General features: G+C 41.8%; 1 protein-coding gene across 1 annotated transcript in view; it reads right to left on the bottom strand.

Moving 5' to 3' along the window:
• The window catches only part of LOC144600570 (uncharacterized), a 129,110-nt gene extending 109,846 nt beyond the window's left edge, over positions 1 to 19,264 (bottom strand). Inside the window, exons 1-2 of the mRNA XM_078412316.1 lie at positions 19,191 to 19,264; positions 7,034 to 7,105 (exon numbers count right to left, since the gene is read on the bottom strand). Coding sequence (XP_078268442.1) covers positions 7,034 to 7,105; positions 19,191 to 19,207 — 89 coding nt within the window. The 5' untranslated portion in view covers positions 19,208 to 19,264. The remainder of the gene's footprint in view (positions 1 to 7,033; positions 7,106 to 19,190) is intronic.
• Between the last annotated feature and the right edge of the window lie 148 nt (positions 19,265 to 19,412).

Below are 19,412 nucleotides of genomic sequence, written 5' to 3'. Positions count from 1 at the left end.
CCTCAACTCCTTATCATCCCCCCCCACAACCCATCCCCTTATCCTCTTCTCACCCACTCCATCTCCCAGCCCCATTATCCCCCCCTCTCTTCCATCCTCTATTCGCCCAATTCATCTCCCCTGAACCCCCTTTGAAACTCCCCCAAACCTCTACTGCATTGGTCTAACATTCAGCCACTCCATCCTCCCGCGTTCCCGGGTGGGGGCAGGGGAGGGGCAAGTGGGGGTGGCTAGGGGGGATGGAGTGGGTTAGTAGGGGGAGGAGGGGGGGATTGAGTGGGGGGTTGAGGGTGCTAAAATACAAGAGAGGCTTTGGGTCTAGGCCTCACTCAATCATACCCTCTCCCCTTCCCTGCCCCCCCTCTATGAGGAATGGGCCCAACGGGTCCACTTGATCTAGTATATTACTAAAACTCTCATCTTATATGTATGTACGTTCCTGAAATACAGCCACAACGGTACACAATAGCACAAGAATTTTATGCCCACCTTACTCACCATTCGCCTGCGATGTGCAGTATCACGTTTCGTTATATTTTTTAAGTTATTCACTTTATAAACTTTAATAAACTTTATACTGTGAATGGGACAAGTAATTTTGATCTAATACTTCCATGTTCGGCGTCACAAGGGGTACCCAACGGGTCAAATATGAGATCGCCATTTTGAGATCGTCATTTTGATCTAATACGGCGTCGCAATGGGGTACGGTTGCTGTGCCAGGCAGCGGCACACCTGCGCATCAGCGACGGAAGGACCGGCGCCCGTCCCGCCATGCCCCCACCTGACCTTCATCCCGTGGTGCAGCTCGGTGGAAGAATGGAGGTCAAAGAAGATGGCCACCGGCAGGACGAACAAGGCGCAGCGCCTTGCGGCTGCTCTCCTGCTACTGACCACCGCGATGGCTGCCCGGAGCCGGAATGAGTGGCTCCCTCTCCCCTTTCCTCTCCCCCCTCGCCTGCCCCCGGCCCCGGGGGAGTTTCAACGGCCTTGTAGCCGCGTCCGCACAGTGCGTTCCCACTTGCCATGCCTGCGCAGTTGGGAGAGGGTTGCCGGGCCTGGTATCCTCACGTGCGCAGTTGGGGGAGGGTTGCCGGGCCCGGCGGCGTGACCGGAGAACCTTTAGTAACAACGGGACCCAACAAGTCTACGGGTTATCTGCAGCATCTGCAGTTATTTTCTTATATCTTAAGTCTACGGGTTGTCTAGTTAGCAATAAAATGTTGTGCAATAGAACTACTGAATCGTCCATATTATGTTCTTAGAATTCAGTTAAGCCTTCCAGACATTTGTGTGCATAGCTTGACTTGAGATGTCAGCATTATTCCTTTGCTATTCCAGCAATAGAAAAATAATAGGAATTAGAAAATTTATAAAATTGGAGAAACTCTGATTTTACTTGAACAGTAAATATTTGTACTGGCCAAATACCATTCATTGTAAGGTAATTTCAATGTTTCTTCCATATATTAAATGGAGAGTATTTCATTCCATATTTGGATCCATATACAGAAATAGATAATGGTAGGCAGAAATGGAAGCCAGAAGAGGTCTAGCTGATATCCACCCAAGAGAAAACATTAGCTGCAGGAAAGCATCAAGAAATAGTGTGCTACTTTTAAGGATGACGTCTCAAACACAATCATGTATCGAGGGCTTTTTAATATTTATCAGTATAAAGTATTGGATTTTCTAGGAATGAAGGCCTTCAGGGCATCTCAAATGCTATTGCATTAACATTGACCAAAAATAGTTTCAAAAGACATCAAACCCTGGTCATGACTAATGTTAAATGTCTGACTCAGTAGATGAACTGGAGTGTCAAGGCTACCTGCCCAACCAATGGATCTATTTCCTTGAGGTGGTTTCCTGTCAAATCTGTCATCTTTTGTAGCCTTTATCATTACAGTGAGAAGCAGCTTTGTTGCTTGACCTGTCAAGGCTGAAGAATAGGATATGCAGTACATGGGCAGGCAGGTACAAGAAACTGGAGCAGAAATATAACAAGGAAAGAATTTCAAACTTTACTTTCCAAAATCCCCGCTGCTATTTTCAGAAGAGCATGACGTACCAACCCAGATATTGCTGCGACAAAAGGATAATATAACATTTTAAAATGTATATGAAAAATAGAATTTTTTTAATTTAGACAGGCAATAGAATATACATTTAAAGAAGCATTTATTTCTTAATTTATTCATGTTTTGGGATCCAAATACTCCTAGCAATGAAGAAAGATGTACCATTGGGGACCCCATTGAACACTTGGAACTTTATCGGTGCCATATACGTGGCAACTCTTTGCATAATTTACATGTGGTATGCAAAACAAAGAATCTCACTGTGACATGTCACATGTGATAATAAAGTATCAATCAATCAACTTTATCTGCCTGCACATAATCCACATCCCTTCATTCCCTGTATATCCTGGGAAATGCTTTGCATGATCAGTGAAAAAAAAATGTAGAAATTGCCAGGTCCAGATAAACATATTCCACGTTCATGGAGAGAACCAAGGGAGAAGGCTCTGAACAACACATTCTGATTCTCTTTGGTTAAAGGAATAGCACCAGACAGAAGGTGTCTGGCGGGGAACTTCTTCCACTGGTGGAAGGTTCAACAATGAGGGGACATAGATACAGGGTAAGGGGAGGGAGGTTTCGGGGGGATGTGAGAAATAACTTTTTCACCCAGAGGGTGGTTGGAGTCTGGAACTCACTGCCTGGGGTGGTGGTGGAGGCGGGAACACTCACAACGTTTAAGAGGCATTTGGATGGGCACTTGAAATGCTACAACATTCAGGGCTACGGTCCAAATGCGGGAAAATGGGATTAAGATTAGACTGTGTTTGGTAACGGGCGGCGCGGACACGATGGGCCGAAGGGCCTCTTTCTGTGCTGTAGGACTCTATGACTCTATGAGAAGATTGTAAGTCTGCTGATGTGGATGTGTTGGTTAAGACGGGTGAAATGGATTGACATGCCAGCTTGTCGAATATGATTATTGATCAAATTAATAGAAAATATTCTGATGTATTAATCATTAATTAGTGAGCCACAACTTGGATTCAAAATTAGCTCAATGGGAGAAAGGAAATATTGATGGTCTACAAGAATTTAAGTGAGCAGGAGACTGTAAAGCAGCAGGACTCTGTAGGGACAGCGTTGGGTCACTTCTTTTTGTGATATATGACAATGATTTGGATAAACACAGGGGTTGTGATTAAAAAAATTGCAGATAATGTTAAAATTAAGCCTGATTAATAGTTAGGAAAAAAAGTTCGGAAAAAAAATGTTAAGCCTGATTAATAGTTAGGAAAAAAAGTTAAAGACATCAATGGACAGGTTAAGTGGTCACAGAACTGTTAATTTTAATCCCAAAAAACTATGAAGTGAGACATTTAGGGAGAGTAAACAAAGCAAGCAAATGCACAGTAAGAAGTATAGAGTATCAAAAGGATATTGGAATGAATGTCCCTCATCCCTGAAGATAGCAAAACTGGTAAGAAAGGTATTAAGAAGAAATTTGTGATACATATCTTTATCGGCAAAACAAAAAAATGCAAAACCACAGAGTTTATGTTTGAACTGTATAATAAAGTAGTCAAACCACAAACACCCATCTAAATATTAGGAGTAAAATTGTCAGTATTGGTGAATGAATCACACTAAACCACATGTCTGCTAGGTTTTTCCCCCAGAGATGCTGCCTGACACGTGAATGTTTCCCGAATGTGTGTATTTGCTTCAGATTTGCAGCATCTGCATGTATATTGGGCTGGAGTTTCCACTCGATCTCTTTATTCATTCTGCCTTCCATCCCTCAGACCTTTTGATGATCTCTTCTCCCATCCACCCTTTCTCTGCACCTTAAACTAATTTTGTCTCTAACTTTGCCCATCTTTGATTTAAAAAAAAAGATTTTCAACCTCAAAAGCAAATTCATGCTCTTTCCACTAAGGTTGCCTTTACTTGAGCCTTTACTTGAATTTTTTTTTAATTTTAATTCCAGCATCTCCAGTATTTAGCTTTTGAACCTGTGTGCTGTGCATGTCTTGAGAATCTGTGATCCTTTAGACAGACCCTGAAAGTGCAAGCAGGCATCATTCTCCCATTCACTCTCCACCACTTCTACTTCCTCTTATTCTTTTCTTCTACCTGTGGTTCCTGTTGCTTGTCCTCTTACTGGATACTTTCAGGCATTAACTCCACTCACCAACCTGCTAAGTCATATGATACACACCTGATGACAATGAAGTTGGAGATCTGTAGATATTGCCGGATGAACAGTGGGTTGGTATTGGTATAGTATGTTACGTGTACTGAGATACAGTGAAAAACACAAGTTTGCATGTAATCCAATCAAATCATACCACACATGAGTACATCAGGTAGTACAAAAGAGAAAATAAAGGTAGGGGTTTGTGAACAAGCAAAAAGCCTTGAGAGGTTCTGTTGCAGACTACAAAATTTCCAATTGACTGCTTAAGTTACTCATTAAATTAGGCTGGTGGTTTATGTGTGGCCAGTAAGAAGGACGGTGCAGAGAAACATGACTTAATTTCGCCTGACAATGCCAAAAAATGAGGAATGGCATCAATGTGTGCATTTCCCTCCACCTCATCACATCACACTGCAATAGGAAATGCTACAGTGCCCTCCATAATGTTTGGGACAAAGACCCATCATTTATTTATTTGCCTCTGTATGCCACAATTTTAGATTTTTTAATTTTAAAAAATGACATGTGGTTAAAGTGCGCATTGTCAGATTTTATTAAAAGCCATTTTTATACATTTTGGTTTCACCATGTAGAAATTACCACTGTGTTTGTACATAGTCCCCCCATTTCAGGGCAACATCATGTTTAGACACATGGCTTCACAGTCGTTTGTAATTGCTCAGGTGTGTTTAATTGCCTCCTTAATACAAGTATAAGAGAGCTCTCAGCACCTAGTCTTTCCTCCAGTCTTTCCATCACCTTTGGAAACTTTTATTGCTGTTTATCAACATGAGGACCAAAGTTGTGCCAATGAAAGTCAAAGAAATCATTATGAGACTGAGAAACAAGAATTAAACTGTTAGCGACATCAGCCAAACCTTAGGCTTACCAAAATCAACTGTTTCGAACATCATTAAGAAGAAAGAGAACCGTGGTGAGCTTACTAACCACAAAGGGACTGGCAGGCCAAGGAAGACCTCCACAGCTGATGACAGAAGAATTCTCTCTATAATAAAGAAAAATCCCCAAACACCTGTCCGACAGATCAGAAACACTCTTCAGGAGTCAGATGTGGATTTGTCAATGACCACTGTCCGCAGCAGACTTCATGAACAGAAATACAGAGGCGACACTGCAAGGTGCAAACCCTGGTTAGCCACAACACGGTGGCGCAGCGGTAGAGTTGCTGCCTTACAGCGAATACAGCGCCGGAGACTCAGGTTCGATCCTGAATAAGGGCGCCGTCTGTATGGAGTTTGTACGTTCTCCCCGTGACCTGTGTGGGTTTTCTCAGAGATCTTCGGTTTCCTCCCACACTCCAAAGACGTACAGATATGTAGTTTAATTGACTGGGTAAATGTAAAAATTGTCCCTAGTGTGTGTAGGATAGTGTTAATGTGTGGGGATCGCTGGGCGGCGCGGACTCGGTGGGCCGAAGGTTTCCGTGCTGTATCTCTAAATCTAAATCTAAAAAATAGGATGGCCAGGTTACAGTTTGCCAAGAAGTACTTAAAAGAGCAACTATAGTTCCAGAAAAAGGACTTGTGGACAGAGGAGACAAAGATTAACTTATATCAGAGTGATAGCAAGAGCAAAGTATGGAGGAGAGAAGAAACTGCCCAAGATCCAAAGCATATCACCTCATCTGTGAAACACGGTGGTGGGGGTGTTATGGCCTGGGCATGGATGGCTGCTGAAGATACTGGCTCACTTATCTTCATTGATGATACAACTGCTGATGGTAATAGCATAATGACTTCTGAAGTGTATAGACACATCCTATCTGCTCGTTCAAACAAATGCCTCAAAGCTCATTGGCTGGCGGTTCATTCTACAGCAAGACAATGATCCCAAACATACTGCTAAAGCAACAAAGGAGTTTTTCAAAGCTAAAAAATGGTCAATTCTTGAGTGGCCAAGTCAATTACCCGATCTGAACCCAATTAAGCATGCCTTTTATATGCTGAAGAGAAAACTGAAGGGGACTAGCCCCCAAAACAAGCATAAGCTAAGGATGGCTGCAATACTGGCCTGGCAGAGCATCGAAAGAGAAGAAACCTAGCAACTGGTGATGTCCATGAATCGCAGACCTCAAGCAGTCATTGCATGGAAAGGCTATGCAACAAAATACTAAGCATGACTATTTTTACATGGCATTGCAGTGTCCCAAACATTATGATGCTCTGAAATAGGGAGACTGTGTATAAACACTGCTGTTATTTCTACATGGTGAAACCAAAATATATAAAAATGGCCTTTATTAAAATCTGACAATGTGCACTTTAACCACATGTGATTTTTTTTTCTATTACAAATCTCAAATTGTGGAGTACAGAGACAAATAAATAAATGATGGGTCTTTGTCCCAAACATTATGGAGGGCACTGTATTTAATTATATCCCGCAACCATTATTTTCTCATCACTCATAAATTTACCGTTGAAAGACCCATTTCACTCAAAGTATTGTCATCCAATGAAATTTCATCTCTAGGCCATTGTATTTCAGTCAATAAAATGGGACTACAACATAAGCTATTTTTTTGGAAAGGAAAGAAAAACTAAATAAAGTCACTCATAAAATTCACACCACCAACACTTTAGAAAATGACCCAGAGTACTTGTATATCAAAAATCAAATATGAATTATAATTGTTGAATCTTGGCTTTGAACCCCTAAATCAAATTTCACTCATTTTGATGAGCTATAATGCCTATATCACGTATGAAAATATCAATCTAAGCATTGTCTTTCTAATAATTCTTATCTGATGCTAATTATTTATCAATACAGCTAAATAAAGTCTTACCTGTGCACTTCATAGAGAAGTTCCAATAAAATGCTGTAGAAGTCAAATTGGTGGTCATTGGTATTTACTTTCCTAAGAACGAAGAAATGGAAGCATCACTGAAATCATTTAAACTGTTTAACAAAGTGAATAAAAGTCATTCAACTTAATCAGAGTTATGGTAGTTTAGTGGTTATGGTTATTGTTGAATAATTGAACTTGGGAACTGGAAATTGGGTATATTTATTCCTACTGAGGCAGTTTTAGGAAATGAATTAAATCTTAAAAATAGGATAAAGTTCCAAAGATTAAAACCTCCTTAATTAAAGCAAATAATCATTTATATTGGCTGAAAGGAAATAACTATTATTTGTTTTCAATGTGATGTAAGCTACAGGGCAATCTAGCAGCACAAGCTCATTCACAACCTACTCACTGTTGCCCAGTTAGGTTCTGCCAGGAGCAATTGGCTTTACACCTCAAAACAATCCTAGTCCAAACATGGATCTTAGAGTTGAATTTCAGAGGTGAAATAAGAGTGACTACCCTTGACCTTATGACAGCATTTGACCAACTGCAAAATCAAAATGCACATGTAAAGTCAGTCAATGGACATTAAAAGGAAATGACTCCAGTGGTTAGAGTCATACATAACACAAAGAAAAATGTTCTTAGAGGTATATCATCCCATTCCCAGGACATAATTGCAGGAATTACTAAAGGAAATATCCAAAATCCAACTATCTTCAGCTTCCTCATCAATAATCTTAGTTCCATCATAATGTCAGAAGTATGGATATTCACAAATGACTGTACAATGATTAATTCCGCTCACAACTCAACAAATGAAGCTGCCCCTTCCTGCTTGCAGCACGCTATAAACAGCATTCAGGTATGGGTTGATAAGTAACATGTGCACCACAAAAATGCTGGGATATGATTATCTCCAACAACCATTTATCCTTGAATAATTAAATATTAGTATTGTTGAGGCCCCGAACATCAACATCCTGGGATACCTCTGCTACTCCAGCAGCACCTCTCAAACTCACTAAGAGAAACAATTGCAGCAGGCAAGTAGAAAAACTACAATCTGTAAATTTCCTTCCAGCTTCCAGCTTCCATTATTGTCGCTGAGTCTAAATCCTGTAACCTTCTACCCAGCAGCACTGTGGGAGTTATTTCACCAGAAGAGCTGCAGCACTTTTAAAAAGATGGTTCACCACCAGCTTCTCAAGGGCAATTCAGAAAGACAAATAAATAATTGTGTTGCCAGTGACACCCAGATCCCAAAAATGAACTAAAAAAAAAAAATCCTTGGTCTGTCACACTTCTTGAGTAGTCCATCAATCTGGAATGTAACAACTGTGTTTATTCATTCATTTGTACATAGTTTTTCAGTGGAAATTTAACTTAACAAATTTCTTCTTATAACACATATTTGCTGAGCGGGGGTCTGGGGGAATTGAGTGATGTTGGGTACTCATTGCCATCAGATGACGTTCAGGAAGAACTGATGAGATAGCAAGAAATTACTCACATTTTTAGGTCCAGGTGGAAAGGTCATACTGAGAACTAAAATGACTGGCAACTGGGGGTCATGCCTGCAGCCTGAACAGAACTGGTCATGTAAAAAGATCACACAATTGTATCCCATACTTTCATTTGGCAACGATGAGCTTTGTTTTTGTTTTTTTCTTTCTTCATCACATTCCCACTATTATTTCTCTGTCTGCAGATACCTTGTGCTTATTGAAACAGAAAGAAAAATCAAGAAACACAACTCATTTTTCAGACAGCAGTGGATGAAAATAATTCTGCTGAATTTACCCCTCCTGTAAAGATTGCACTTCCCCTAGAGATTTAAAGTTCCTCACGAATTCCCAAATATTTTGTTTATTATCTGTATTGTCACTTTTTTTCTCGTACCATCATCCTTTTTATCCCTTAATTTATTTTCCCCTCCACTGCATCAAAGACTTTTTTTTGTTCTTCTTCACCTTGCTTCACTGCATCATTACTTGCCTAAAATGAAAATCTTGAAACATTCATTCAGTTCCACTCCACAGATGCTGCTTAGGCTGCTGTGTATTTTTAGCATCTTCTGATTGATGTTTAATTCTCCTCTGAAATGGCCTTATAGTTGGAAGAAGGCTACCTAACAGTTTCTCAGAGGGCACTGAATGGAAATGAGCTGTGAATCCATCCTGATAATGAGTAAGAATTTTCAAGAACTTGAATATTCCCATGAATTATCACCTTCTACACTCGCAATGTCACATATCCTTTTCCATTTTCATTCATTTCCTGAGTTAAGAGCCCCCCATCTGGTAAACCATATTGCTGTTCAATGACATCCAAATCAACCATCTTAAAAACACATGCATTGGAAATTGTTTTATCAACAATTGTATTACATGTCCCAATCCCCAAGGTTTGTTTTCTGTGGATGACAATGAGAATGAATTTGCAGCCAATTTTCATAAATTGACCAGCTTTTATCGCATCATTTCATCCATTTAAGTGGGTGATTCATTGATTCTAAGTTGATCATAAGATCACAGAGGAATACTACACACAAGAAGGCAGCCACAACTAATTGCTACTAAAATAAATCTGTTTATTTTGTCTTTTCTTGCGATCATTCATGATTTTGAGCAAATCTGTGAAATCATCTCCACATTGCTCCAGAATGGAATTCCAATCCATCCATACATGTGAAAGAGTTGCATTTGAGTCAATTTATTTTACTTTTTCCAAGACTTCAACATTCTTCTAAACTGAAATAGCTAGAATTGAATCAGTGTTTATTAACACAATTTCTTTGCTTTTGTCCCCTAGTAACAAAGGCAAGATTCCCAAATAGTTCAACAAATTTCTCAAATGGTCTAACAACTTCACAGAGAAATGCACCAACACTCCCGGAGTTCGCTGTTCTCCAACTACTTCAAAATTGTTCAAATATCTTTCCAATTCCTCCCCTTCTGCATTCTCCTCTCTGCATTAAACTTCATGGCTCATTACAGCTGTGGGGATGGGGGGGTGGAGAGAACAAAGGAGGAACTGGCAGGTGTATTTTGTAACTTTGTCAACGCCATATGTGACGACTATTTGCATAAATTGGGTATGCCAGCAAAGAATTTCAGTGCCTTGTCACATGTGACAATAAACTACTCCATTCCATTCTATTCCATGCTGCCACTGCCACAATTTGTAATGACATACCTTGACATCCCTCATTCTACCACTTTTGTTAACCCAAGAGGGTAAATGCTAGTTTTAATATGGAGCGCAGAAGGGCAGACGGGAACAGCATAGGATATACCTGAAAAAGTGAGATGCCAGCCTGGTTAAGATTCAGTATGGGACAATTTCCATCCCAAACTATAAAAACAGCATGCAACAGACACAAGGAATCTGATCCAAACTCTGCAGTCTTGCAGGGTCTTGAGTGCTAAAGATAAGGCATGTATTTGCGACCATGCACAGCCAGAACAATAAATTGATGATCCATCTCAACTTCCTCCTAGGATTCCCACCATCACAGTGCTCAGCTAATTTGATTCCAGTCCACTAAAGAGATGAGGCCAGTAGATGCAGTAAAGGCAATGTGTCGAGAAACAACTGGCCAGTATTACTTCATTATTACTTAGTCCATTAATTATTACCTAGTCAAGGACTAGCTGTGCCTCAACCCAAGCTGCTTCTGTATAGCTACAACACAGGCAGCTAGCTGACAATAAGGAAAGTTATTCAGATAAGTTCTGTTCACCAAAAACAAAACAAATCCAATCACACAGAATTTATGCCAATCAGGCTACTCTCATCATCAACAAAGTGATGAATGGTCCTGTCTATTGTTCAACACCACCAACTCACTTGCTCCCTGATACCCTGATTGGATTTTGCCATAATCACTTGGTACTGGACCTTAGCACAGTTTTGGTCAAAACATGTTCCAAACAGATGAATTCAATAACTGAGCTGAGAAAGGCTGGTCTTGACATTATGACCTGACCAGTTCAGCCATCGAGGACCCATGATGAAATTGAAATCAATTTGCATCAAAAGGAAAATGCTCCAATGATTGGAATCATATATTGCAGATAGGAATACAGTTATGATTTTTGAAGGTCAATCATCGCATCCCCAGAACAACACTGCAGAAGTTACGCAGGGTAAGATCATAAGTGATAGGAGTAGAATAAGGTCATTCGGCCCTTCACGTCTACTCCACCATTCAATCATGAGTAATCTATCTCTCTATCCTCACACCATTCTCCTGCCTTCTCCCCATAACCTCTGACACCCATCCTAAACAAGAATCTATCTTGGCCTTAAATATATCCACTGACCTGACCTCCACAGCCTTCTGTGGCAAAGAATTCCACAGATCCATCACACCTCTCACTAAAGAAATACCTCATCATCTCCTTCCTAAAAGAATGTCCTTTAATTCTGGGGCTATGACCTTTAGTCCTAGACTCTCCCATTAGTGGAAACATCCTCTCCACATCCACTCTTTACAAGCCTTTCACTATTCTGTACGATTCAATGAGGTCTCCCCTCGTTCTTTTAAACTCCAGCAAAAATATAGGCCCTGTGTCATCAAACGTTCATCATATGTTAACCTAACGATTCCTAGAATCATTCTTGTAAACCTCCTCTGGACCCTCTCCAGATCCAGCACATCCTTCTTCAGATATGGTGCCCAAAATTGCTCACAATATTACAAATGCAGCCTGACCAGCACCTGAAAGAGCCTCAGCATTACATCCCTGTTTTTGTATATAATCCCTCTCTAAATAAATGCTAGCATTGCGTTTGTTTTCTTTACTACTGATTGCAGATCAACCTTTTAGGAGCACCAGCACTTCCAAGTCTCAAGGCAGCTCCGATTTCTGGATTCTCTCCCCATTTAGAAAATAATCTACACATTTATTCCTACTACCTAAATGGGTGACTTTCGAAGAGATCCCCCTCCCCTCCCTCCACTCACCATCAACAACACCATAGTCACATCTGTGGAGTCATTTAAGTTCCTTGGAACCATCATCTCCAGGGACCTTAAATGGGGGGCCACCATCGATTCCCCAGTGAAAAAGGCCCAACAGGGGATGTACTTCCTGCGGCAACTGAGGAAACACAATCTGCCACAGGCAATGATGGTCCAATTCTATACTGCTATCATTGAGTCCGTCCTCACCTTCTCCATCATGGTCTGGTTTAGCTCAGCCACCAAGCACGACATCCAGAGGCTGCAACGGATCGTTCACACAGCTGAGAAGGTTGTTGGCTGCAACCTTCCCCCCAATGACGAACTGTACACTGCAAGGGCCTGGAAACGAGCGGGCAAGATCATCTCTAACCCCTCTCACCCTGGCCACAAACTCTTTGAAGCACTTCCCTCTGGAAGGCGACTCCAGACTGTCAAAGCAGCCACAACCAGACATAAAAACAGCTTTTTTTCCCACGAGTGATAGTTCTACTCAATAACCAAAGTCTGTAGTCTCTTTTTTGCTCTGGTTTATTTTCACCCACATGTTTAAACCGTAATGGTGTATCCTTATTGTTTTGATGTGTTTATGCTTTATTCTTAATTGTTAACTGTATGTTTGTGGTGTCATTTGTGAGCGTAACACCAAGGCACATTCCTTGTATATGCATACTTGGCCAATAAACTTATTCATTCATTCACACTTTGCTACACTATATTCCATCTGCCATGGGTAGTGTCCTCGACCCAACCATTTTTTGTTGTTTCATCAATGACCTTCATTCCAAAATAAGGCTCAGAGGTGGAGATGTTCCTTAATGATTGGATAATGTTCAATTGCATTCACAACCCTGCGACATATAAAGCAGCCCAACTCGGCATGTCAAAAGTCTAGATAATATTGAGGCATGAGCAAAGTGGTGTCCACTATTCCCAAAATGTTCAACAGGACCAACAGCATAAATAGTGTAGCAAAATTAGCAAGTTAGAGAATGGGTAAACTATTTCTTATTGCACATGTCCTGACACCAAAAGGTTGTAAATCATCCAAAAACTAAGACAAGAGAGTGAAAGAATTCTCTCCATTTGCCTGTGAGAGTGGAGCCCCAACAATCAAGATGTTCAACAACATCCAAGATAATGCACACCACAGTACAATCCCATCCACTGACCTAAACGTTCCTCAAACGCTATGGCTGCACTGTACACCATTTATAAAATGCACTGCAGTTATGTTCCTAGACTATATTAATAGCACGTCCCAAACGTATGACAATGGCCACAACGAAGGTCAAGGGCAACAACTGCACTGAAACACCAGCTGCAGGGGCCGCTCCACACCACATATATCCTGACTTGGAAATTAATGGCTAGTTTTTCAATATTGCTGGGCCTAAATCCTGGAAGTCCCTATTCAACAGGACTGTGGGAAGGTTTTCACCAAGAAAATCTGAGGAGTTCACCAAAAAGGAAGCTCACTATCATCTTCTCAACGACAATCAGGTGCAGGTAATAAATATTGGCTTTGACAGCAATGCCCTGGTTTAAAAAAAGTAAATAAGCGTTTACTTTTCCACACAATCAACTCTAATTCCAGACCCAGTAATCCTGTAAGTAATCGATTGACCCTTTAAATTCTGCAAATTTCAGTATGGTGTGGTGCCTTTCTGCTGCAGAAAACTGGTTTCAAAATTATAATTAACATTATCTGGATGGACATGACGCAATTCACCAAATGGGCATCAAATAAGTATTACCTTAGGGCAGACACCATCAACTGGCTACTCCAGATATTGCTGGTAATCATGAGAAATACTGATGCTAATATAATAAATACAGAAAATGCTAGAACTATTGAGCAGGTAGCCACCATATTTGGAGAGAAAAATATAGAAATAGTGTTTCAGATCGATGGCCTTTCACCAGAAGAAAGAAAAGTGAGAATATTTCCATTTTTAAGTTGCAGAAAAGAAAAAAGCGGAGAGAACAAAGAAATGTTTGTGATAGGATAAGGATCAAGAGAAACAGAACAACACATGTAGTGTGTAGGAAGGAACTGCAGATGCTGGTTTAAACCGAAGATAGATACAAAAAGCTGGAGTAACTCAGCAGGACAGGCAGCATCTCTGGAAAGAAGGACTGGGTGACATTTCGGGTCGACACACTTTTTCAGACTGGTTAGGGATAAGGCAAACGAGAGATATGGACGATGATGTTGCAGAACTCTCATCAGAGAGAGGAGAACTTCTTCAAAGTAGACATACCTTGCGGAGATTTTGCAGTGGAGGAGACAAAATGTGTAGGAAGGAACTGCAGATGCTGATTTAAACCGAAGAAAGACACATGTAGTGTTTCAGCAGAATTAGAGAAAGTAGTGAAGACTCGTTATTTGCAGGTGATCTGGAGATATAAATAGTAAGATCTTTTGGCAATTTTATACATTAGAATCAATATTAGGGGTGAACTGGCAAGTTGCACATTAAAGCAGTGGTTCACTATTGTAGATGCAAGAAATCTGAAATAAAGACAGAATTACTGGAAATATTGGCAGACAGGCAGCATCTACAGTGCATTCAGAAAGTATTCAGACCCCTTCACATTTTCCACATTTTGCTACGTTATAACCTTATTTTAAAATGGATTAAATTCTTTTTTTTAATCATCAATCTACACACAATACCCCATAATAAAAAAGTGAAAACAGGTGTTTAGAATTTTTGCAAAGTAATTAAAAAGAAATAACTGAAATGTCACATTTACATAAGTATTCAGACCCTTTACTCAGTACTTTGTTGAGGCACCTTTGGCAGCGATTACAGCCTCGTCTTCTTGGGTATGACGCTACAAGCTTGGCACACCTGTATTTGGGTCATTTCTCTCATTCTTGTCTGCAGATCCTCTCAAGCTCTGTCAGATTGGATGGGAAGCGTTGATGCACAGCTATTTTCAGGTCCCTCCAGAGAAGTTTGATCAGGTTAAAGTCCCGGCTCTGGCAGGGCCACGCAAGGACATTCACAGACTTGTCACAAAGCTACTCCTGCATTGTCTTGGCTGTGTGCTTAGGGTCGTTGTCCTGTTGAAAGGTGAACCTCCACCCCAGTCTGTGGTCCAGAACGCTCTGGAGCAGGTTTTCATCAAGGATCTCTCTGTACTTTGCTCCGTTCATCTTTCCCTCGATCCTGACTAGTCTCTCAGTTCCTGCCACTGAAAAACGGCCACAGCATGATGCTGCCACCACCATACTTCAATGTAGGTATGGTATTGGCCAGGTGATGAGTGGTGCCACTTGGCATTCAGGCCAAAGAGTTCAATCTTGGTTTCATCAGACCAGAGAATCTTGTTTCTCATGGACTGAGAGTCCTTTAGGTGCCTTTTGGCAAACTCCAAGCAGGCTATTATGTGCCTTTTACTGAGGAGTGGCTTCCGTCTGGCCACTCTACCATAAAGGCCTGATTGGTGGAGTACTGCAGATATAGTTGTCCTTCTGGAAGTTTCTCCCATCTTCACAGAGAAACTCTGGAGCTCTGTCAGAGTGAACATCGAGTTCTTGGTCACCTCCCTGACCAAGGCCCTTCTCCCCCGATTGCTCAGTTTGGCCGGGCGGCCAGCTCTATGAATAATCCTGGTGGTTCCAAAGTTCTTCCATTTAAGAATGACGGAGGCCACTATGCTCTTTGGGACCTGCAATGCTGCAGAAATTGTTTTATACCCTTCCCCAGATCTGTGTCACGACACAATCCTGTCTCTGAGGTCTACAGACAATTCCTTCGTCTTCATGGCTTGGTTTTTGCTCTGACATGCACTGTCAACTGTGGAACCTTATATAGACTGGTGTGTGCCTTTGCAAATCATGTCCAATCAATTTAATTTACCACTGGTGGACTCCAAATAAGTTGTAGAAACATCTCAAGGATAATCAATGGAAACAGGATGAACGTAAGCTCAATTTTGAGTGTCATAGCAAAGGGTCTGAATACTTATGTAAATGTAATATTTCAGTTACTTCTTTTTAATTACTGCAAACATTTCTAAATACCTGTTTTCGCTTTTTTATTATGGGGTATTGTGTGTAGATTGATGATTAAAAAAATGAATTTAATCAATCTTAAAATCAGGCTGTAACGTAGCAAAATGTGGAAAAAGTGAAGGGGTCTGAATACTTTCTGAATGCACTGTGTAGATAGAGAAACAGAATTAATGTTTTAGGCTGATGATCTTTATAAATATATATTATGTAAGTCCATTAGCCTGAAATGTTAATTCTATTTTTCTCTCTGCAGATGTTGCTTGGCATACACACTATTACCTACATAAACTGTTATCAATTTACAGTGCATACTGATCAGCCTATGCTCATGTCATATTACAAGTGTACCCACACATTGCATTAACACTAATTGCAAATGGGGCCAAGTATCATTTTTCACTGACATTGCACAGTGGAAAATACACCCATGAGCCAAAACATTATAACCACTGACAGGTGAAGTGAATAACATTAGTTATCTTGTTACAATGGCACCTGTCAAGGGGTGGGATATATTAGGCAGCAAGTGAACAGTCAGTTCTTGAAGTTGATGCGTTGAATGCAGAAGAAATGAACAGGAGTAAAGACCTGAGCAACTTTGACAAGGGCCAAATTGTTATGGCCAGACGACTGGGTCAGAGCATCTCTGAAATGGCAAGGCTTGTGGGGTGCTCCCAATCAGCAATGGTGAGTACTTACTGACAGTGGTCCGAGGAGGGACAAACCATAAACCGGTGACAGGGTGTTGGACGCCCAAAGCTCATCGATGCGCGAGGGCAACTGACTGTGGGAAGACGACAAGCCGGTGGAGGGAGTGTGATGCTCTGGGCAATGATCTGCTGGGAAACCCTGGGTCCGGCCATTCATGTGGACGTCAATTTGACACGTGTCACCTACCTAAACATTGTTGCAGACCAGGTACACCCCTTCATGGCAATGGTATTCCCTGATGGCAGTGGCCTCTTTCAGCAGGATAATGCACCCTGCCACACTGCACACAATGTTCAGGAATGGTTTGAGAAACATGATGAAGTGTTCACGGTGTTGCTCTGGCCTCCAAATTATCCAGATCTCAATCCGATTGAGCATCTGTGGGATGTACTGGATCGACAAGTCCAATCCACGGCGGCTCCACCTCGCAACTTACAGGACTTGAAGGATCTGCTGGTAATGTTTTGGTGCCAGATACTACAGGATACCTTCAGGAGTCTTGTAGAGTCCATGCTTCGGCGGGTCAGCGCTGTTTTTGAGGCACACAGAGGACCAACAGCATATTAGGCAGGTGGTCATAATGTTTTGGCTAATCGGTGTATAAAGCAACGGTAGAGTTGCTGCCTTACAACGCTTGCAGTGCCAGAGACCTGGGTTCAATCCCGACCACGGGTGCTGTCTGTATGGCGTTTGTACGTTTTCCCCGTGACCGCATGGGTTTTCTCTGAGATCTTCAGTTTCCTCCCACACTCCAAAGACGTACAGGTTTGGAGGTTAATTGGCTTGGTGTATATGTACATTGTCCCTAGTGTGTGTAGGATAGTGTTAATGTGTGGAGATTGCTGGACGGTGCGGAGTTGGTGGGCCGAAGGGCTTGTTTCCACGCTGTATCTCTAAACTAAATTAAACTAAACAAAGCCCATGGAGTTTCTATTCAAACATATATTTTACATTGGATTGACTGCAAAGTATAGATTATCATAAGGAAATAGTTCAGGAATGAGATCAGATTTCTTTCCAAAAATGAAAGAAATTGAACTGTGAATATCACACCTAATGAACAAAACTTACGAATTGAAGATAGTCAATTTAAGATGGATTACAGACATTTCCCTCCTCAATTAGAGGTGCTTGGTTTTAGGTGCAAGAAAAGTATAGAGAGGAAGTGAAAGAGTTACACTGCCTTCCACGATATGTTTTATTTTGTGAAGTACTTCCATCAATTACGCTCGCTCTATTCGGAGCTAATTTCTTGTGAACAATGTACTTCTGAGCACATATCTATATTCATGTTTCAAATCTATTTAGGATAGATGTACTTTATTTGCCATGCTGAATTTAAGGTCACAAATCATCTGTTATTCATAAGATTACATAATGCTTAAAGTATTTTATAAAATGTTAGCTGCAAAAAAGACCGAAAGGGTATTTACAGGGCATATGAGATATATGGCTACATTTATAAAGGACCATATGTTAATTTGAAAGGTCAATTATTTTCTTTCACATTGGCTGATGCAGTAGGGATTGTTTTCATATTAATGTGACATAGCTTGCTACAGAATTATTGTTAACATATTCTAAGTCTGAGATTATATTGAACAAGAGGACATTTTATCGATATTACTCACAAAACAATAATAGTACATATTCATGTACAATTTCATGATTTTATTCTATGAATTTGAGTGCATATTGCAGCCTTGATAAAAACAGTAGGAATAATATAAACACACACACACACACACACACACACACACACACACACACACACACACACACACACACACACACACACACACACACACACACACACACACACACACACACACACACACACACACACACACACACACACACACACACACACACACACACACACACACACACACACACACACACACACACACACACACACAACCCCCCCCCCCCCTCCCTCCCTCCCTGTTGGGCCCAAATTTCTCCTGCATTGGTCCAGCATCCTCTCCTCCCCCACTTTCCCCTATCCCCACCCCATTCCCCCCTCCCCCTCCCCCCCACTCATCCACTCCAACCCCCTTTATCCCCCCTCCTCCCCTCCCCTCTTCTGCCACTCACCCACTCCATCCCCTCAACCCCCCAAACCTCTTCTGCATTGGTCTAGCATCCTCCACTCCCCCACTCCCCCCTTCCCCTCTCACCCACTCCGTCCCCCCTCAACACCCCTTATCTCCCCTCCTCCCCTCCACTCACCCACTGCATCACCCCTTAACCCCCCTCCCCCCCTCACCCACTCCATCCCCCTGAACCCCCCTTATCCCCCTCCTCTTCTCCCCTCCCCCACTCACCCACTCCATCCCCCCCCAAACCCCCTTATCCCCCTCCCCTAACCTCCCCTCCCTCACCCACTCCAACCCCCCTCAACCCGTATACCCCCTCTCCCCTCCCTCCCCCGCCCCCCTCACCCACTCAACCACTCCATCCGCCCTCACGTGGCCGGAAGCGAGCTGCGGCTCACTTCGGGTCGCTGCCATTTGCATCATTGCAAAGTCAAAATATCGTAAGTGGAAGTAAGTGGAAGTCTGGGAGCATCTATATTAGATCGACGGGCCCCAACTGCGCACGCGCGGACTGATGTTGAAAACGCAGCTCGTCCTCCTGGCGGAAGGGGGGGGGGGAACGGAGCG

Source organism: Rhinoraja longicauda, chromosome 1 (assembly GCF_053455715.1).
Source record: "Rhinoraja longicauda isolate Sanriku21f chromosome 1, sRhiLon1.1, whole genome shotgun sequence".
Lineage (NCBI taxonomy): Eukaryota > Metazoa > Chordata > Chondrichthyes > Rajiformes > Arhynchobatidae > Rhinoraja > Rhinoraja longicauda.
The sequence above is the reverse complement of the archived record's forward strand: the minus strand, read 5'-3'. Positions and strand labels throughout refer to the sequence as shown.